Source organism: Heterodontus francisci, unplaced genomic scaffold, assembly GCF_036365525.1.
Source record: "Heterodontus francisci isolate sHetFra1 unplaced genomic scaffold, sHetFra1.hap1 HAP1_SCAFFOLD_1459, whole genome shotgun sequence".
NCBI lineage: Eukaryota > Metazoa > Chordata > Chondrichthyes > Heterodontiformes > Heterodontidae > Heterodontus > Heterodontus francisci.
In genome coordinates, this window is record NW_027142168.1 from 57540 (window position 1) to 78967 (window position 21428).

Here is a 21428-nt window from a genome sequence, read left to right on the forward strand (position 1 = left end):
TTGTGTACGGTGGGAGTGAACGGGAAGGGGTTCGGGTCCATTGGGATTGTGTACAGTGGGAGTGAACGGGAAGGGGTTTGGGTCCATTGGGATTGTGTATGGTGGGAGTGAACGGGAAGGGGTTTGGGTCCATTGGGATTGTGTACGGTGGGAGTGAACGGGAAGGGGTTTGGGTCCATTGGGATTGTGTACGGTGGGAGTGAACGGGAAGGGGTTCGGGTCCATTGGGATTGTGTACAATGGGAGTGAACGGGAAGGGGTTCGGGTCCATTGGGATTGTGTACGGTGGGAGTGAGTGGGAAGGGGTTTGGGTCCATTGGGATTGTGTACGGTGGGAGTGAACGGGAAGGGGTTCGGGTCCATTGGGATTGTGTACAGTGGGAGTGAACGGGAAGGGGTTCGGGTCCATTGGGATTGTGTACAGTGGGAGTGAACGGCAAGGGGTTTGGGTCCATTGGGTTTGTGTACAGTGGGAGTGAATGGGAAGGGGTTCAGGTCCATTGGGATTGTGTACGGTGGGAGTGAACGGGAAGGGGTTTGGGTCCATTGGGATTGTGTACGGTGGGAGTGAACGGGAAGGGGTTTGGGTCCATTGGGATGGTGTACAGTGGGAGTGAACAGGAAGGGGTTTGTGTCCATTGGGATTGTGTCGTGGGAGTGAACGGGAAGGGGTTTGGGTCCATTGGGATTGTGTACGGTGGGAGTGAACGGGAAGGGGTTTGGGTCCATTGGGATTGTGTACGGTGGGAGTGAACGGGAAGGGGTTTGGGTCCATTGGGATTGTGTACGGTGGGAGTGAACGGGAAGGGGTTTGGGTCCATTGGGATTGTGTACGGTGGGAGTGAATGGGAAGGGGTTTGGGTCCATTGGGATTGTGTACAGTGGGAGTGAATGGGAAGGGGTTTGGGTCCATTGGGATTGTGTACAGTGGGAGTGAACGCGAAGGGGTTTGGGTCCATTGGGATTGTGTACGGTGGGAGTGAACGGGAAGGGGTTTGGGTCCATTGGGATTGTGTACAGTGGGAGTGAATGGGAAGGGGTTTGGGTCCATTGGGATTGTGTACAGTGGGAGTGAACGCGAAGGGGTTTGGGTCCATTGGGATTGTGTACAGTGGGAGTGAATGGGAAGGGGTTTGGGTCCATTGGGATTGTGTAGTGGGAGTGAACGGGAAGGGGTTTGGTTCCATTGGGATTGTGTAGTGGGAGTGAACGGGAAGGGGTTTGGGTCCATTGGGATTGTGTAGTGGGAGTGAACGGGAAGGGGTTTGGTTCCATTGGGATTGTGTAGTGGGAGTGAACGGGAAGGGGTTTGGGTCCATTGGGATTGTGTAGTGGGAGTGAACGGGAAGGGGTTTGGTTCCATTGGGATTGTGTACAGTGGGAGTGAACGGGAAGGGGTTCGGGTCCATTGGGATTGTGTACAGTGGGAGTGAACGGCAAGGGGTTCAGGTCCATTGGGATTGTGTATGGTGGGAGTGAACGGGAAGGGGTTCGGGTCCATTGGGATTGTGTACTGTGGGAGTGAATGGGAAGGGGTTCAGGTCCATTGGGATTGTGTACGGTGGGAGTGAACGGGAAGGGGTTCGGGTCCATTGGGATTGTGTACAGTGGGAGTGAACGGGAAGGGGTTTGGGTCCATTGGGATTGTGTATGGTGGGAGTGAACGGGAAGGTGTTTGGGTCCATTGGGATTGTGTACGGTGGGAGTGAACGGGAAGGGGTTCGGGTCCATTGGGATTGTGTACGGTGGGAGTGAGTGGGAAGGGGTTTGGGTCCATTGGGATTGTGTACGGTGGGAGTGAACGGGAAGGGGTTCGGGTCCATTGGGATTGTGTACAATGGGAGTGAACAGGAAGGGGTTTGTGTCCATTGGGATTGTGTAGTGGGAGTGAACGGGAAGGGGTTTGGGTCCATTGGGATTGTGTAGTGGGAGTGAACGGGAAGGGGTTTGGTTCCATTGGGATTGTGTACAGTGGGAGTGAACGGGAAGGGGTTCGGGTCCATTGGGATTGTGTACAGTGGGAGTGAACGGGAAGGGGTTTGGGTCCATTGGGATTGTGTACGGTGGGAGTGAACAGGAAGCGGTTTGGGTCCATTGGGATTGTGTACAGTGGGAGTGAACGGCAAGGGGTTTGGGTCCATTGGGATTGTGTACAGTGGGAGTGAACGGCAAGGGGTTCAGGTCCATTGGGATTGTGTATGGTGGGAGTGAACGGGAAGGGGTTCGGGTCCATTGGGATTGTGTACGGTGGGAGTGAACGGGAAGGGGTTCGGGTCCATTGGGATTGTGTACAGTGGGAGTGAACGGGAAGGGGTTTGGGTCCATTGGGATTGTGTATGGTGGGAGTGAACGGGAAGGGGTTTGGGTCCATTGGGATTGTGTACGGTGGGAGTGAACGGGAAGGGGTTTGGGTCCATTGGGATTGTGTACGGTGGGAGTGAACGGGAAGGGGTTCGGGTCCATTGGGATTGTGTACAATGGGAGTGAACGGGAAGGGGTTCGGGTCCATTGGGATTGTGTACGGTGGGAGTGAGTGGGAAGGGGTTTGGGTCCATTGGGATTGTGTACGGTGGGAGTGAACGGGAAGGGGTTCGGGTCCATTGGGATTGTGTACAGTGGGAGTGAACGGGAAGGGGTTCGGGTCCATTGGGATTGTGTACAGTGGGAGTGAACGGCAAGGGGTTTGGGTCCATTGGGTTTGTGTACAGTGGGAGTGAATGGGAAGGGGTTCAGGTCCATTGGGATTGTGTACGGTGGGAGTGAACGGGAAGGGGTTTGGGTCCATTGGGATTGTGTACGGTGGGAGTGAACGGGAAGGGGTTTGGGTCCATTGGGATGGTGTACAGTGGGAGTGAACAGGAAGGGGTTTGTGTCCATTGGGATTGTGTCGTGGGAGTGAACGGGAAGGGGTTTGGGTCCATTGGGATTGTGTACGGTGGGAGTGAACGGGAAGGGGTTTGGGTCCATTGGGATTGTGTACGGTGGGAGTGAACAGGAAGGGGTTTGTGTCCATTGGGATTGTGTCGTGGGAGTGAACGGGAAGGGGTTTGGGTCCATTGGGATTGTGTACGGTGGGAGTGAACGGGAAGGGGTTTGGGTCCATTGGGATTGTGTACAGTGGGAGTGAACGGGAAGGGGTTTGGTTCCATTGGGATTGTGTACAGTGGGAGTGAACGGGAAGGGGTTCGGGTCCATTGGGATTGTGTACAGTGGGAGTGAACGGGAAGGGGTTTGTGTCCATTGGGATTGTGTCGTGGGAGTGAACGGGAAGGGGTTTGGGTCCATTGGGATTGTGTACGGTGGGAGTGAACGGGAAGGGGTTTGGGTCCATTGGGATTGTGTACAGTGGGAGTGAACGGGAAGGGGTTTGGTTCCATTGGGATTGTGTACAGTGGGAGTGAACGGGAAGGGGTTCGGGTCCATTGGGATTGTGTACAGTGGGAGTGAACGGCAAGGGGTTTGGGTCCATTGGGTTTGTGTACGGTGGGAGTGAACGGGAAGGGGTTTGGGTCCATTGGGATTGTGTACAGTGGGAGTGAACGGGAAGGGGTTCGGGTCCATTGGGATTGTGTACAGTGGGAGTGAACGGCAAGGGGTTTGGGTCCATTGGGTTTGTGTACAGTGGGAGTGAGCGGGAAGGGGTTTGGGTCCATTGGGTTTGTGTACTGTGGGAGTGAATGGGAAGGGGTTCGGGTCCATTGGGATTGTGTACAGTGGGAGTGAACGCGAAGGGGTTTGGGTCCATTGGGATTGTGTGCGATGGGAGTGAACGGGAAGGGGTTTGGGGTCCATTGGGAATGTGTACGGTGGGAGTGAGTGGGAAGGGGTTTGGGTCCATTGGGATTGTGTACGGTGGGAGTGAACGGGAAGGGGTTTGGGTCCATTGGGATTGTGTACGGTGGGAGTGAGTGGGAAGGGGTTTGGGTCCATTGGGATTGTGTACGGTGGGAGTGAACGGGAAGGGGTTCGGGTCCATTGGGATTGTGTACGGTGGGAGTGAGTGGGAAGGGGTTTGGGTCCATTGGGATTGTGTACGGTGGGAGTGAACGGGAAGGGGTTTGGGTCCATTGGGATTGTGTACAGTGGGAGTGAACGGGAAGGGGTTTGGGTCCATTGGGATTGTGTATGGTGGGAGTGAACGGGAAGGGGTTTGGGTCCATTGGGATTGTGTACAGTGGGAGTGAACAGAAAGGGGTTTGGGTCCATTGGGATTGTGTACGGTGGGAGTGAACGGGAAGGGGTTTGGGTCCATTGGGATTGTGTACAGTGGGAGTGAACGCGAAGGGGTTTGGGTCCATTGGGATTGTGTGCGATGGGAGTGAACGGGAAGGGGTCGGGTCCATTGGGATTGTGTACAGTGGGAGTGAACGCGAAGGGGTTTGGGTCCATTGGGATTGTGTGCGATGGGAGTGAACGGGAAGGGGTTCGGGTCCATTGGGATTGTGTACAGTGGGAGTGAACGGGAAGGGGTTTGGGTCCATTGGGATTGTGTACGGTGGGAGTGAACGGGAAGGGGTTTGGGTCCATTGGGATTGTGTGCGGTGGGAGTGAACGGGAAGGGGTTTGGGTCCATTGGGATTGTGTGCGGTGGGAGTGAACGGGAAGGGGTTTGGGTCCATTGGGTTTGTGTAGGGTGGGAGTGAACGGGAAGGTGTTTGGGTCCATTGGGATTGTGTATGGTGGGAGTGAACGGGAAGGGGTTTGGGTCCATTGGGATTGTGTACGGTGGGAGTGAACGGGAAGGGGTTTGGGTCCATTGGGTTTGTGTAGGGTGGGAGTGAACGGGAAGGGGTTTGGGTCCATTGGGATTGTGTGCGGTGGGAGTGAACGGGAAGGGGTTCGGGTCCATTGGGATTTGATGAGGATCTCTGCAGTCCGCTGGGATTGGTTGCGGGAAGAAGGGATGTTCTTTGGGCACACACCCACCGCCCAGCCCCCAGTTCGTTCTGTGCTCTGACGTGGTCACTTACTTGCAATGGGATCGTCGTTCTATGGAGTCCTCCCCGAGCGGTTGTGTGTAGGAGAACGGAAACCAGCCCTTCCTGCGCAGAGAGGGAGAGGGAGAGAGATGAAAAAAGACAGCTGCATTTATATAGCACCTTTCACAACCTCAGGAGGCCCCAAAGCACTTGACGGCCAATTGGGCGATGCCTGAAGTGTCATTAATAGCGGCCGATCCTTCCACTGCCCTGTGGGGGTGCCCCCGAGCTCTGGAATTCCCTCCCTCTCTCTCCTACTTTGAAAAGCTCCCTCTTTGATCAACTCACCTGTTGGTCACCTCACTCTCTCCGTAATGCCATCCGTCCTTCGCCTCGGACACCAGGAGGGTGATAATGTCGTTCTCCTCGAAGCTCAGGAGAGTCTCATTCTCACCGGCTGTGTGGGCGAAGACAGCGCGGACCCTCGGGCGGTCGAGGCTGACAGTCGGGGGTGCTCTAGGGAGGGTCCTGCGGTCCCCTGGCAGAAGACAAACATGAACACACACAATTCAGTTCGAAAAAGCCCTCCCGGATGTCAGCCCCTCCGTTCCTCCATCGACCCAAATCTCCATCACAAAGAAAGACTCCTGTCGAAATTCCCTGACTGGGGGCCTGGTCACCAGGATCGAGAGCGGGAACCCTGGCTGATTTCCCTCTCTCTCACGAACCCAGGGGTCACTGGACAGTGATCAGGAGCAGGAACCCTGGCTGATTTCCCCCTCTCTCTCTCTCTCTAACCCAGGGGTCACTGGACAGTGATCAGGAGCAGGAACCGTGGCTGTTTTCCCTCTCTCTCACGAACCCAGGGTTCACTGGACAGTGATCAGGAGCAGGAACCCTGGCTGATTTCCCCCTCTCTCTCTCTCTCTAACCCAGGGGTCACTGGACAGTGATCAGGAGCAGGAACCCTGGCTGATTTCCCCTCTCTCTCTCTCTCTAACCCAGGGGTTACAGGACAGTGATCAGGAGCAGGAACCCTGGCTGATTTCCCCTCTCTCTCTCTCTCTCTCTCTCTCTCTCTAACCCAGGGGTCACTGGACAGTGATCAGGAGCAGGAACCCTGGCAGATTTCCCCTCTCTCTCTCTCTCTAACCCAGGGGTCACTGGACAGTGATCAGGAGCAGGAACCCTGACTGATTTCCCTCTCTTCTCTCTCTCTCTAACCCAGGGGTCACTGGACAGTGATCAGGAGCAGGAACCCTGACTGATTTCCCCCTCTCTCTCTAACCCAGGAGACACTGGACAGTGATCAGGAGCAGGAACCCTGGCTGATCTCCCCCTCTCTCTCTCTAACCCAGGGGTCACTGGACAGTGATCAGGAGCAGGAACCCTGGCTGATTTCCCCCCCTCTCTCTCTAACCCAGGAGACACAGGACAGTGATCAGGAGCAGGAACCCTGGCTGATTTCCCCCCCTCTCTCTCTAACCCAGGAGACACAGGACAGTGATCAGGAGCAGGAACCCTGGCTGATTTCCCCCCTGGCTGATTTCCCTCTCTCTCTCTCTCTCTCTAATCCTGAGGTCACTGGACAGTGATCAGGAGCAGGAACCCTGGCTGATTTCCCTCTCTCTCTCTCTAACCCAGGGGTCACTGGACAGTGATCAGGAGCAGGAACCCTGGCTGATTTCCCTCTCTCTCTCTCTCTCTAACCCAGGGGTCACTGGACAGTGATCAGGAGCAGGAACCCTGGCTGATTTCCCTCTCTCTCTCTCTCTCTAACCCAGGGGTCACTGGACAGTGATCAGGAGCAGGAACCGTGGCTGATTTCCCTCTCTCTCACGAACCCAGGGTTCACTGGACAGTGATCAGGAGCAGGAACCCTGGCTGATTTCCCCTCTCTCTCTCTCTCTCTAACCCAGGGGTCACTGGACAGTGATCAGGAGCAGGAACCCTGACTGATTTCCCCTCTCTCTCTCTCTCTAACCCAGGGGTTACAGGACAGTGATCAGGAGCAGGAACCCTGGCTGATTCCCCCCTCTCTCTCTCTCTCTCTCTCTCTCTAACCCAGGGGTCACTGGACAGTGATCAGGAGCAGGAACCCTGGCAGATTTCCCCTCTCTCTCTCTCTCTATCCCAGGGGTCACTGGACAGTGATCAGGAGCAGGAACCCTGACTGATTTCCCTCTCTCTCTCTAACCGAGGGGTCACTGGACAGTGATCAGGAGCAGGAACCCTGACTGATTTCCCCCCTCTCTCTCTAACCCAGGAGACACTGGACAGTGATCAGGAGCAGGAACCCTGGCTGATCTCCCCCTCTCTCTCTCTAACCCAGGGGTCACTGGACAGTGATCAGGAGCAGGAACCCTGACTGATTTCCCCCTCTCTCACTCTAACCCAGGAGACACAGGACAGTGATCAGGAGCAGGAACCCTGGCTGATTTCCCCTCTCTCTCTCTCTAACCCAGGGGTCACTGGACAGTGATCAGGAGCAGGAACCCTGGCTGATTTCCTCCCCTCTCTAACCCAGGGGTCACTGGACAGTGATCAGGAGCAGGAACCCTGGCTGATTTCCCTCTCTCTCTCTCTAACCCAGGGGTCACTGGACAGTGAACAGGAGCAGGAACCCTGGCTGATTTCCCTCTCTCTCTCTCTCTCTAACCCAGGGGTCACTGGACAGTGATCAGGAGCAGGAACCCTGGCTGATTTCCCTCTCTCTCTCTCTCTCTAACCCAGGGGTCACTGGACAGTGATCAGGAACAGGAACCCTGGCTGATTTCCCCTCTCTCTCTCTCTCTAACCCAGGCGTCACTGGACAGTGATCAGGAGCAGGAACCCTGACTGATTTCCCTCTCTCTCTCTCTAACCCAGGGGTCACTGGACAGTGATCAGGAGCAGGAACCCTGACTGATTTCCCCCTCTCTCTCTCTAACCCAGGGGTCACTGGACAGTGATCAGGAGCAGGAACCCTGGCTGATTTCCCTCTCTCTCACTCTCTCTAACCCAGGGGACACTGGACAGTGATCAGGAGCAGGAACCCTGGCTGATTTCCCCCTCTCTCTCTCTAACCCAGGGGTCACTGGACAGTGATCAGGAGCAGGAACCCTGGCTGATTTCCCCCTCTCTCTCTCTCTCTAACCCAGGGGTCACTGGACAGTGATCAGGAGCAGGAACCCTGGCTGATTTCCCTCTCTCTCTCTCTAACCCAGGAGTCACTGGACAGTGATCAGGAGCAGGAACCCTGACTGATTTCCCCCTCTCTCTCTCTCTCTAACCCAGGGGTCACTGGACAGTGATCAGGAGCAGGAACCCTGGCTGATTTCCCTCTCTCTCTCTCTAACCCAGGGGTCACTGGACAGTGATCAGGAGCAGGAACCCTGGCTGATTTCCCCTCTCTCTCTCTCTCTAACCCAGGGGTTACAGGACAGTGATCAGGAGCAGGAACCCTGGCTGATTCCCCCCTCTCTCTCTCTCTCTCTCTCTCTAACCCAGGGGTCACTGGACAGTGATCAGGAGCAGGAACCCTGGCAGATTTCCCCTCTCTCTCTCTCTCTAACCCAGGGGTCACTGGACAGTGATCAGGAGCAGGAACCCTGGCTGATTTCCCCTCTCTCTCTCTCTCTCTAACCCAGGGGTCACTGGACAGTGATCAGGAGCAGGAACCCTGGCTGATTTCCCCTCTCTCTCTCTCTCTCTAACCCAGGGGTCACTGTACAGTGATCAGGAGCAGGAACCCTGGCTGATTTCCCCCTCTCTCTCTAACCCAGGAGTCACTGGACAGTGATCAGGAGCAGGAACCCTGACTGATTTCCCCCTCTCTCTCTGTCTCTCTAACCCAGGCTCTGTGCTGTCGGATGTTTTCCCCAGGTCCCATTCCCAGTCCTGCATCATCACTCACCAGAAGCAGAGTCCAGATGATCCTCAGTACCAGTCTTACGGGGGGGGAGGGTGCCTGAGGAGGTGTCGTTTGTTTTCGGAGGCAGTGGCAGTGTGGATATCGAGTCACGGGCTGAGGAGGGACACTCGGAAAATCTCAGAGGTACCATTTCCATTGCATGCCGTTTCTGGGATCCTCCATTAGGAACCTGCAGGGTCGATATCTGCAAAAAGCAAAAGATAGTCGACAAACAAACAACCTGGATTTTAACCTGGTCTATCAGTGACCGAGAGGCTTCCGTCTCCCTCAGTACCCGCACTGACCCCCACCCACAGGGACCGAGAGGCACCCGTCTCCCTCAGTATCCACACGGACCCTCACCCACAGGGACCGAGAGTCTCCCGTCTCCCTCAGTACACACTGACCCTCACCCACAGGGACCGAGAGGCTCCCGTCTCCCTCAGTACACACTGACCCTCACCCACAGGGACTGAGAGGCTCCCGTCTCCCTCAGTACACACTGACCCTCACCCACAGGGACCGAGAGGCTCCCGTCTCCCTCAGTACACACTGACCCTCACCCACAGGGACCGAGAGGCTCCCGTCTCCCTCAGTACACACTGACCCTCACCCACAGGGACTGAGAGGCACCCGTCTCCCTCAGTACACACCGACCCTCACCCACAGGGACCGAGAGGCTCCCGTCTCCCTCAGTACACACCGACCCTCACCCACAGGGACCGAGAGGCACCCGTCTCCCTCAGTATCCACACGGACCCTCACCCACAGGGACCGAGAGGCTCCCGTCTCCCTCAGTACACACCGACCCTCACCCACAGGGACCGAGAGGCTCCCGTCTCCCTCAGTACACACCGACCCTCACCCACAGGGACCGAGAGGCACCCGTCTCCCTCAGTATCCACACGGACCCTCACCCACAGGGACCGAGAGGCTCCCGTCTCCCTCAGTACACACTGACCCTCACCCACAGGGACCGAGAGGCTCCCGTCTCCCTCAGTACACACTGACCCTCACCCACAGGGACCGAGAGGCTCCCGTCTCCCTCAGTACACACTGACCCACACCCACAGGGACCGAGAGGCTCCCGTCTCCCTCAGTACACACTGACCCCCACCCACAGGGACCGAGAGGCTCCCGTCTCCCTCAGTACCCGCACTGACCCTCACCCACAGGGACCGAGAGGCACCCGTCTCCCTCAGTACCCGCACTGACCCTCACCCACAGGGACCGAGAGGCACCCGTCTCCCTCAGTACACACTGACCCTCACCCACAGGGACCGAGAGGCACCCGTCTCCCTCAGTACACACTGACCCTCACCCACAGGGACCGAGAGGCTCCCGTCTCCCTCAGTACACACTGACCCTCACCCACAGGGACCGAGAGGCTCCCGTCTCCCTCAGTACACACTGACCCTCACCCACAGGCACCGAGAGGCTCCCGTCTCCCTCAGTACACACTGACCCTCACCCACAGGGACCGAGAGGCTCCCGTCTCCCTCAGTACACACCGACCCTCACCCACAGGGACCGAGAGGCACCCGTCTCCCTCAGTATCCACACGGACCCTCACCCACAGGGACCGAGAGGCTCCCGTCTCCCTCAGTACACACCGACCCTCACCCACAGGGACCGAGAGGCTCCCGTCTCCCTCAGTACACACCGACCCTCACCCACAGGGACCGAGAGGCACCCGTCTCCCTCAGTATCCACACGGACCCTCACCCACAGGGACCGAGAGGCTCCCGTCTCCCTCAGTACACACTGACCCTCACCCACAGGGACCGAGAGGCTCCCGTCTCCCTCAGTACACACTGACCCTCACCCACAGGGACCGAGAGGCTCCCGTCTCCCTCAGTACACACTGACCCACACCCACAGGGACCGAGAGGCTCCCGTCTCCCTCAGTACACACTGACACTCACCCACAGGGACTGAGAGGCTCCCGTCTCCCTCAGTACACACTGACCCTCACCCACAGGGACCGAGAGGTTCCCGACTCCCTCAGTACACACTGACCCTCACCCACAGGGACCGAGAGGCTCCCGTCTCCCTCAGTACACACTGACCCTCACCCACAGGGACCGAGAGGCTGCCGTCTCCCTCAGTACACACTGACCCTCACCCACAGGGACTGAGAGGCTCCCGTCTCCCTCAGTACACACTGACCCTCACCCACAGGGATCGAGAGGCTCCCGTCTCCCTCTATACACACTGACCCTCACCCACAGGGACCGAGATGCTCCCGTCTCCCTCAGTACACACTGACCCTCACCCACAGGGACCGAGAGGCTCCCGTCTCCCTCAGTACACACTGACCCTCACCCACAGGGACCGAGAGGCTCCCGTCTCCCTCAATACGCACCTACCCTCACCCACAGGGACCGAGAGGCTCCCGACTCCCTCAGTACAAACTGACCCTCACCCACAGGGACCGAGAGGCTCCCGTCTCCCTCAGTACGCACTGACCCTCACCCACAGGGACCGAGAGGCTCCCGTCTCCCTCAGTACACACCCCCCGCTACCATGCCAGGGATAATTGAGGTGAACAGAACTCACGTGACTCGGGGACAACCCACTTTCCCCCGCTAGTGGGGCAGGCTCCGGTGGGCTCCCAAGGGGCTTGTTGGCGGGGCCAGGCTCTGCGATGACCGGTCCGGAGTTGCTCGTCGCTGTCTGCTTTACCAGCGTCCATACCCGCTCTGGGATACGGCTGGGGTCCGAGCAGGAATTCTGCCAGCTGACCAGCTTGTGCATCAGGAGATCCTTAACCTGTTCCCAGGACGGCAAGAGGGAATGTCATTGAGGAGGAGGAGGTCAGAGGTTCATGGGAGGGGAACGGTCAACATTGGCATTGGCATGCGGTTAGATACAGAGTAAAGCTCCCTCTACACTGTCCCCCATCAAACACTCCCAGGACAGGTACAGTACGGGGGGTTAGATACAGAGTAAAGCTCCCTCTACACTGTCCCCCATCAAACACTCCCAGGACAGGTACAGTACGGGGGGTTAGATACAGAGTAAAGCTCCCTCTACACTGTCCCCCATCAAACACTCCCAGGACAGGTACAGTACGGGGGGGGTGAGATACAGAGTAAAGCAACCTCTACACTGTCCCCCATCAAACACTCCCAGGACAGGAACAGTACAGGGGGGTGAGATACAGAGTAAAGCAACCTCTACACTGTCCCCCATCAAACACTCCCAGGACAGATACAGCACTGGGATTGGCTGCCCACTGATTTGGGAGCCTGAGTGCATCAATGAGGTGCAGCTGAGAGTGCTGGTGGCAGTTGGAGGTTGCAGAGGTGGAGAGAGGAGCTACACTGAGCAAGGGAGAGCTTCTACAAACAAGCAGAGGAAAACTCCAACAACAATCACCTTTAAAAGAGAAGAAAGTGACATTCTTTTTTTGTTGGAAACAAGGCTTTGTCTGGAGGTGGGTGCTGAACACCAGTAATTTACTTTGGACTGATGGGGGAGGAACAAGTGGCTGGAACAACAAGGGGTGGGGCTGCCAATTCAACAGGAGTCTGTGCTGCTGCAAAAGCACACAGGGAAGCTCCCTCCCCACCCCAATTGCCAAGCCTGGGTCAGCTGAAGCTGCCCAGCTAAACAGACGGAAGGGGATAGATAGTGCCTGGGCAGCTTCAGCTGACCCAGGTGAAGACGTCTCCCCCAACCAGAAGACCGGAAGACCAACTTCAAAGACTGTTTTAAGTGTACTGTGAGCACCACCTCCAGAAAGCAAGTCATCCCTTCCAGCCTGCCTTTGCCTCTCCTCTATTACCTCAGCCTCTCCACTAATCTGTTGTTTGTTTGTTTGTCTTTACTACACATTCAATATTTTCAGTTAAATCGCTGATATTTGGTGTGCAAGTCCACAATTTGGGGTGGGTTTAGCTCTTGGACCCATGGCAAGCCCTTCATCACCGGTGGCGGGGCCCTCTACTACCTACGCAGCTGCAGCTTCTGTGGCTGCCCACGTGGCCCCGTCACCCTTTAAATTATTGACATGCAGCCATGGGGTGAAGAGCTATCCCCACCCCAACATGTCTATTGAGGCCTGCGTTAAGGCAATGGCCGTGGTTGTCGGCCCCTCGGCCATTGTTGCGGCCTCAAAGATGTATGGGAAGGCTGTGTTCTTTTTGAAGACCGAGCGGGCGGTGTCCCTGGCCCTGAGTAAAGGGCTCACTGTGGGGGGGACCTTCCTGCCAGTGGACCCTCTGGGGGCCACTGCGCATCGGATAATGTTGTCCAACGTCCCACCCTTCATTCCCAGTGAGCTCCTCCTCCCCCACCTGCACCATCTGGGGGAGGTGAGGTCGGGGATCACCCCAGTCCGGCTTGGTCTTCGGGAGCACAGCCTCCAACATGTCTACTCCTTCCGCCGCCAGTTATTTATGCAGCTGGCGCGGGAGGAGGACACGGAGGGCCAATTTAATGTGGAGTTCCAGGGGACGGCCTACCGCGTCTTTTGGACCTCGGACGGGGCGCGGTGCCACGTCTGCAAGGGGGTGGGGCATGTTCGGAAGAACTGCCCCAACCTCCCGGCCGCCAGCTCCACCTCGGCGGCCCAGAGTGGTTCCACAGCACCTCCTCCCACTCCCCCCGCACATCCAACAGACACCGCTCAGTCGGTTCCGGAGGCTGTGGTTTTCACAGCCTCTGGCGGGGAGGGGAGCGTCCGTCCGAGCGGAAGGAAGACGCGGGGAAAAAAGAAACATCGTGAGGCGCGTCCCCTGGACACTTTGACTCAACCCGAGCCTGAGCTCAGCCCAAAGCCCATTCCCATGGAATCCACCTGTCCCAGGGCTGGGCTCAGGCCCAGGGTGACTAAAAAAGGAAAAAAGGGTGCGGAGGCGGAGGCCTCTGATGACATGGAGGTCTCTGAGTCTCCGCGCCCAAGTGCGAAAAAGAGGAGAAGGCACCCCTCCACAGAAATAACACAGGGCCCTGAGGTGCAGGGCCCATCTGTTGGAGGGGAGCTGCCTCCTGTTTCTGGTCCTCAGGTGCCCCCTACCGCCACCACCAAGGCTGCAAAGTCCGGGCAGGTGCTCCCTATTCCTCAGGATGGAGGGGAGGGGATGGCCCCGGTACGTGAGGCCCCTCCTGAAGGAGTAAGTGGGGCCCTGCTTGTGGTGGGGGAGCCTGGGGAAACCGTCCATTCCGCCACTGCTACTGGGTCGGGTGCCCTGAATGAAGGGGAGGGCGAGGCCCCAGAGGGTCGGGCCTCCCAGCCGGAGTCCACCACCAACCAGGAGACACCCGACCCAGTTATAACTGAGAATGCTGCCCCATCTGCTGGGCCTGTGGGTGCTGGCGGAGCGGGAGATGGCCTCCTCTCGCCGCCTCCACTCTTGGCTCCGGCTGGTTTCCCGGAGTCCGGAACTTCTGTCTCCCCTGGACCACTCATTGGCCTGGGGATGGAGGTGGAGGGGGGTCCTGAACCGCTGGTGCCTACAGGCTCCAGTTTCACAATAGAACCCAGAGAGGAGGACTCTGCCATCGATCCTGGGGGTGGGACCGTGACGGAGGCGGGACCAGCTGGCGCGGCCGGGACGTCCGCCCCACAGTGTGTGGTGGATGTGTCGGCCGCTGGCGGTGACGACCCGGAGGAGGATGGGGATTCGGTGCGGGGCACGGAGGATGATCTTGATTCCATCGCCAGTGAGGTGGTGGAGTCCCTCGTGCCTCCCACCGAATCTCCTCTCATCCCCACGGCGGAACTCCGGGATTTCCTCGCGGCTTGCAGAGGTTGCCGCAATAAAGTTCAGCTGGCCCTCGACCGTTGGTCGAATCTGGCGCTGATCATCCAGTCCGTCCGTGCCGCCCTTAAGATAGCGGGCAAGCGCGCGGACGTGAAACTGGTTGAGAGGCGCCGTTTTAATGTGTTCCTCAATGGGTTGCTGGGGGAGTGGAGGGCCAGGTGCACTTCCACTCCCTCCTCACAGTGAGCTGTTGGTGACGGGTTTTACGTACCTTTGACATGAAGATAACCATAGCCAGCCTCAACATCAACGGCAGCAGAGGGGCTCACCGCAGATTTCACAATCTCTCAGTCCTTAGGGAAGGGAGATACGCGGTGAGCTTTCTGCAGGAAACCCACACCGTTCCGGGAGACGAAGCCACCTGGCTCCTGGAGTGGCAGGGTGGGGTCTACATGAGTCACCTCACCCCTATTTCTAGTGGGGTGGCTATCTTGTTGGCCCCGACTTTTCAGCCGGAGATCTTGGGGTTCAAGGAGCTAGTGCCGGGCCGCTTGCTCCACCTCGCCGTTCGCCTGGGTAGCGTGCCGCTCCACTTTGTGAACGTGTACGCGCCCAGGCCCGGCGCTTTGCAAGCGCGCTTCTTTGAAGAAGTGTCCGCTCTCTTGAGCTCCATCGACAGCGGCGAGTGCATCATCCTCGGGGGGGATTTTAACTGCACCCTCGAGGTGGGGGATCGCTCCGGTCCCCAGCGCGGCCAAGCGTCGGTGGAGAAGTTGAGGGGACTGATCAGCTCCCTTAACTTGGTGGACGTCTGGCGGAATCTCCATCCCGACTCCAGCGCCTTCACGTGGAGGTCTGGAGGAGGGGGGTCGCGAATCGACCGCCTCTACATTTCGCAGGCGTACGTCTCCCGCGTTTCGGCGGCCTCCATGCGGCTGGTGCCGTGCTCGGACCACCGCCTGGTGTGGGCGGAGTTCACTCCGCTCCGCACGCGGGCGGGGTCCGCGTACTGGCACTTTAACAACCGGCTGCTGGAGGACGTGCGATTTCGGGACTCGTTCTGTCGATTCTGGGCCGACTGGAGAAGGAAGCAGGGGGGCTTCCCCTCCTTGAGGCTATGGTGGGATGTGGGCAAGACTCACATCCGCGTCTTCTGTCAGGAGTACGCGAAGGGGTCGACCAAGAGGCGGGAAGCCGAGGTCGGGCGCCTTGAGAGGGAGGTGCTCGACTTGGAATCCCGCCTCGGTCATGCCGTCGCGGACCCGGCCCTGTGGCAGGCGTACAAAGAGAAGAAGGGCGCGCTGAGGAACCTGCAGCTCATAGGGTCCCGAGGCGCGTACGTGAGGTCGCGGATCCAGATCCTGGAAGATTTGGACCGCGCCTCACCCTTCTTCTACTCGCTGGAAAAATGGCGGGGGGTCCGTAAGCAGCTTGTCGAGCTGCTGGCCGACGACGGATCCTCCATCACGGATCCGGAGGGAATGGGCCTCCTGGTCCGGACGTATTACAGTGCGTTGTTCTCTCCGGATCCGTCCAGCGAGGATGCGCGCAGAGTTTTGTGGGAGGACCTGCCGCAGGTCAGCCCGGAGGGCGCCGAAGGATTGGAGGCTCCGCTCACGTTGGCGGAGCTGACTGGCGCCCTCCACCAGCTCTCGAGGGGCAAATCCCCAGGGCTGGATGGGTTGACCGTGGAGTTCCTCAGGGCGTTCTGGGACGTCCTGGGGGACGATTACGCGCGGGTCCTGGGGGAAAGCCTGGCGACCGGGGAGATGCCCCTCTCGTGGCGCAGGGCGGTCATCGTCCTGCTGCCGAAGAGGGGCGATCTCCGCCTGCTTAAAAACTGGCGTCCGGTCTCCCTCCTCAGCACGGATTATAAGATCTTTGCCCGGGCTATGTCTACCCGCCTGGGCTCCGTGCTGGCCCACATGATCCACCCCGACCAGTCCTACACGGTCCCGGGCCGGTCCATCCAGGACAACATCCACCTGGTCCGGGACCTGATCCATCTTTCCCAGAGGACTGGTCAGTCGGTCGCCTTTCTCTCCCTCGATCAGGAGAAGGCGTTCGACAGGGTGGATCACGATTACCTTTTCGGGACTCTGCGCGCTTTCGGACTCGGGCCGCATTTCGTGGCCCGGGTCCGACTTTTATACGCCGCCGCAGAGTGTCTAGTCAAAGTTAACGGGTCCTTGACGGCGCCCCTTCGATTTGGGAGAGGAGTGCGTCAGGGGTGCCCCATGTCCGGCCAATTGTATACCATCTGCGTGGAGCCCTTCCTGTGCCTGCTTCGCAGGAGGTTGACGGGATTGGCTCTGCGCGAGCCGGCCATGCGGGTCGTCCTCTCGGCTTACGCCGACGACGTGCTCCTCGCAATCACAGATCCCGTTGACTCGCGGAGGATGCGCGACTGCCAGCAGACCTTTTCTGCCGCGTCCTCCGCGAGGATCAATTGGGAGAAATGTTCCGGACTCCTGGTTGGTCAGTGGCGGGTGGATTCCCTGCCGGAGGAGATGACACCTTTTGCGTGGAGCACCACGCACCTCCTCTATCTGGGAGTCCACCTTAGCCCCGCTGAGGAAGCCTGGCCGGCAAACTGGCAGGAGTTGGAGGCGAAAGTCACCGCTCGGCTGGGGCGCTGGACAGGACTGCTCCGAGTGCTTTCCTACAGGGGCCGAGCGTTGGTCATAAACCAACTGGTGGCCTCCATGCTGTGGTACCGGTTGGTCACTTTGGCCCCGCCCCCTGTATTTGCCACCAAGATCCAGAAGAAACTCGTCGATTTCTTCTGGGGCAAGAGGAAACACTGGGTCTCTGCCGCGGTCCTGAGTCTCCCGATCGAGGAGGGCGGTCAGTCGCTGGTGTGCGTCCGCACCCAGGCTGCGACTCTCCGCCTTCGGACCCTGCAGAGATACCTGTACGTCGAGCGTCCTCCCAGATGGTGTGCGCTGGCGACGTATTTTTTCCGCCAGTGTCACTGCCTTCAAGACGACACGCAGCTCCCGGTGGAGTCCGTTAGCCGCGCCTCTCTGAGGGAGTTGCCTGTCTTTTACCGGGATCTTTTCCGAGTCTGGAACATGGTCGCCTCCAGTCAGGGCGCTCCCCCGCCGGCGGAGGAGAGCGCCTCGGCTGTCCGGGCGGCCGACTCCGGGGACGGTCCGGCGGGCGGAGGAGTAGCTGAAACCCCCGGGACGCCCCTCACTGTGGGTGGCGAGGGGGCTCGGGAGTGCGGAGCGATCCCGGCCGAGCTGACCCCCGCTGGGCCGGAACTGCTCATCGGACCCAGGCCCCGAAACCCTCCTCGGGAGCCGGTCCCGCACAACCCGAGCCGCCTCTCGGGAATGCCCTCCGTGCCATTCCAATCGGCGCGGAGGGGTTTCCTGTACGGGCTGCTCCTGCACACTTTCCACTTCCTCGCCCTCGTCAGCCGGCCGGACACGCCCTGGCGGTCCGCGTTGCCATCTGGCGGCGAGGGGAAACCCCGATGGAGGTCTCTCTACGCGGGAGTCTTCCCCCTTTACATCGGGGACCTGGGTGGAGGGTGCTGCACAGAGCAGTCCCGTGCAATAGGCTTTTAAGTAGGTTCACGGACTCCCAGGCCACCTGTACTTTCTGCGGCCTGGACGAGTCCGTGTTCCACATTTATACGGAGTGTGCGAGGTTGCAGCCCCTCTTTGAGTATCTGAAGGGGCTGCTCCTCAAATTCTGGCTGCACTTCAGTCCCACGCTCCTGATCTTTGGGCACCCGGTGCGGAGGGGCTTGGGCCGGGAGGAGGATCTCCTCGTCGGTCTGCTCCTGGGCCTGGCCAAGGTGGCAATTCACAGGTCCAGGTTGCGGGCCGTCGGGGGTTCCGTCCTCCCCGATTGCCTGCCCCTCTTCCGCGGTTACGTTCGCGCCCGGGTGTCCCTGGAAAAGGAGCATGCGGTGTCCGCCGGTACGCTTGAGGCCTTCCGCGACCGGTGGGCACCGCAGGGACTGGAGTGCATCGTCGACGCCGAGAATGGCATTTTAATTTGAGTTTTTTGTTTATTTATCTGGTTTTAATAAAGTTATTTTAAAAATATAAGTGTGTATATAAAGGGGGCCTGAGGAATAAAGGCTCCCTCGACATAAAAAAAAAATGGGGAGTTAGATACAGAGTAAAGCTCCCTCTACACTGTCCCCCATCAAACACTCCAGGACAGGTACAGTACGGGGGTTAGATACAGAGTAAAGCTCCCTCTACACTGTCCCATCAAACACTCCCAGGACAGGTACGTAGCGGGATTGGCTGGGCAATTTGTGAAGCACTTCCTGTCTAAAAAAAAACGAGAAAAAAAAACGGGGGGGTTAGATACAGTGCGCACGATGGTCACGTTGACTACTTGCCTTGTCGTGGTACAGGCTGAAGTGTTTGGAAACCGCGCACTGTCGATCAACAAGGAAGCAGTATCGTTGTCTCTCCTCCACCAGGGCAGCTGTGTAACCTCTGGCCACCAGCTGATCCAGGTCTCCCTGTCTACAGCTGATCATCTCCACGAACTGGAAGGAGGGGAATGGGAAAGGTTAAAGGGAGAGAATGTCAGAGGCCTGTCCTGAACTGTCACAATTGTGTTATCACATCTGCTCGGCCTGAAAGACTACACCCAGGGCAAACGGGTGTGGGGAGACCAGGAGCCGGAGAAGTGGCAGGGTCTCCAGAAACAACGCCCGGTGTTTTATCGGGAAACTTCCACCGAGCGAGTCTCGGAAATGTGCAAGAGTTATACTGTCACTCTCCCCCCAACACACTCACACCCCCACTTCCCTGTCCCGCTTCCAAAGGAACTGATCTCCATAATCTAGACCGACACTCCCCCGGTGTCAGTACTGAGGGAGTGCTGCACTGTCGGAGGGAGATGTATATACTCTAGGACTTGATCTCCATAATCTAGACCGACACTCCCCCGGTGTCAGTACTGAGGGAGTGCTGCACTGTCAGAGGGAGATGTATATACTCTAGGACTTGATCTCCATAATCCAGACCGACACTCCCCCGGTGTCAGTACTGAGGGAGTGCTGCACTGTCGGAGGGAGATGTATATACTCTAGGACTTGATCTCTATAATCCAGGCCGACACTCCCCGGTGTCAGTACTGAGGGTGTGCTGCACTGTCGGAGGGAGATGTATATACTCTAGGACTTGATCTCCATAATCCAGACCGACACTCCCCCGGTGTCAGTACTGAGGGAGTGCTGCACTGTCGGAGGGAGATGTATATACTCCAGGACTTGATCTCCATAATCCAGGCCGACACTCTCCAGTGTCAGTACTGAGGGAGTGCTGCACTGTCGGAGAGATATGTATATACTCTAGGACTTGATCTCCATAATCCAGGCCGACACTCCCCGGTGTCAGTACTGAGGGAGTGCTGCACTGTCGGAGGGAGATGTATATACTCTAGGACTTGATCTCCATAATCCAGGCCGACACTCCCCCGGTGCCAGTACTGAGGGAGTGCTGCACTGTCAGAGGGAGATGTATATACTCTAGGACTTGATCTCCATAATCCAGGCCGACACTCCCCGGTGTCAGTACTGAGGGAGTGCTGCACTGTCGGAGGGAGATGTATATACTCTAGGAGTTGATCTCCATAATCCAGGCCGACACTCCCCTGGTGCCAGTACTGAGGGAGTGCTGCACTGTCGGAGGGAGATGTATATACTCCAGGACTTGATCTCCATAATCCAGGCCGACACTCTCCAGTGTCAGTACTGAGGGAGTGCTGCACTGTCGGAGGGAGATGTATATACTCTAGGACTTGATCTCCATAATCCAGACCGACACTCCCCCGGTGTCAGTACTGAGGGAGTGCTGCACTGTCGGAGGGAGATGTATATACTCTAGGACTTGATCTCTATAATCCAGACCGACACTCCCCCGGTGTCAGTACTGAGGGAGTGCCGCACTGTCGGAGGGAGATGTATATACTCTAGGACTTGATCTCCATAATCCAGGCCGACACTCCCCGGTGTCAGTACTGAGGGAGTGCTGCACTGTCGGAGGGAGATGTATATACTCTGGGACTTGATCTCTATAATCCAGACCGACACTCCCCCGGTGTCAGTACTGAGGGAGTGCTGCACTGTCAGAGGGAGATGTATATACTCGAGGACTTGATCTCCATAATCCAGGCCGACACTCCCCTGGTGTCAGTACTGAGGGAGTGCTGCACTGTCGGACAGAGATGTATATACTCTAGGACTTGATCTCCATAATCCAGGCCGACACTCCCCCGGTGTCAGTACTGAGGGAGTGCTGCACTGTCAGAGGGAGATGTATATACTCTAGGACTTGATCTCCATAATCCAGACCGACACTCCCCCGGTGTCAGTACTGAGGGAGTGCTGCACTGTTGGAGGGAGATGTATATACTCTAGGACTTGATCTCCATAATCCAGGCCGACACTCCCCCGGTGTCAGTACTGAGGGAGTGCTGCACTGTCGGAGGGAGATGTATATCCTCTCTCTAGTTTCTCCCTATCTACTCTGTCCAGACCTCTCGATCAAATCTCCTCAACCTTCTCTTCTCCAAGGTGAACAGTCCCAACTTCTCCAATCTGTCATCATGCCTGATGTTCCTCATCCCTGCAATCATTCTCGTGAATCATTACCGCATTACTATTCGTTGGATCTTGGTGTGCGCGAATGAGCTGCTGCAATTCCTACACTGCAGTAATGTCTGTGCCTCAAAATTGCCCTTGCTGCGGAGGTGTTTCAGGATGTCCTGCAGAAAGGAGTCGACTGCGACAAATCACTTCCTCTCTCTCTCTCTCCCCACTCTCTCTCTCTCTCTCTCTCCCCCACTCTCTCTCTCTCTCTCTCTCTCTCTCTCTCTCTCTCCCCCACTCTCTCTCTCTCTCCCCCACTCTCTCTCTCTCTCCCCCAA

At 57.8% G+C, this 21428-nt stretch overlaps 1 protein-coding gene across 1 annotated transcript in view; it reads right to left on the bottom strand.

Annotated features, from left to right (window-relative positions):
- Nucleotides 1-21221, bottom strand: part of LOC137366705 (BAR/IMD domain-containing adapter protein 2-like) — a 33311-nt gene extending 12090 nt beyond the window's left edge. Inside the window, exons 1-6 of the mRNA XM_068028376.1 lie at nucleotides 21154-21221; nucleotides 18889-19041; nucleotides 11371-11583; nucleotides 8815-9016; nucleotides 5268-5457; nucleotides 4971-5042 (exon numbers count right to left, since the gene is read on the bottom strand). Coding sequence (XP_067884477.1) covers nucleotides 4971-5042; nucleotides 5268-5457; nucleotides 8815-9016; nucleotides 11371-11583; nucleotides 18889-19032 — 821 coding nt within the window. The 5' untranslated portion in view covers nucleotides 19033-19041; nucleotides 21154-21221. The remainder of the gene's footprint in view (nucleotides 1-4970; nucleotides 5043-5267; nucleotides 5458-8814; nucleotides 9017-11370; nucleotides 11584-18888; nucleotides 19042-21153) is intronic.
- Nucleotides 21222-21428: the final 207 nt, after the last annotated feature.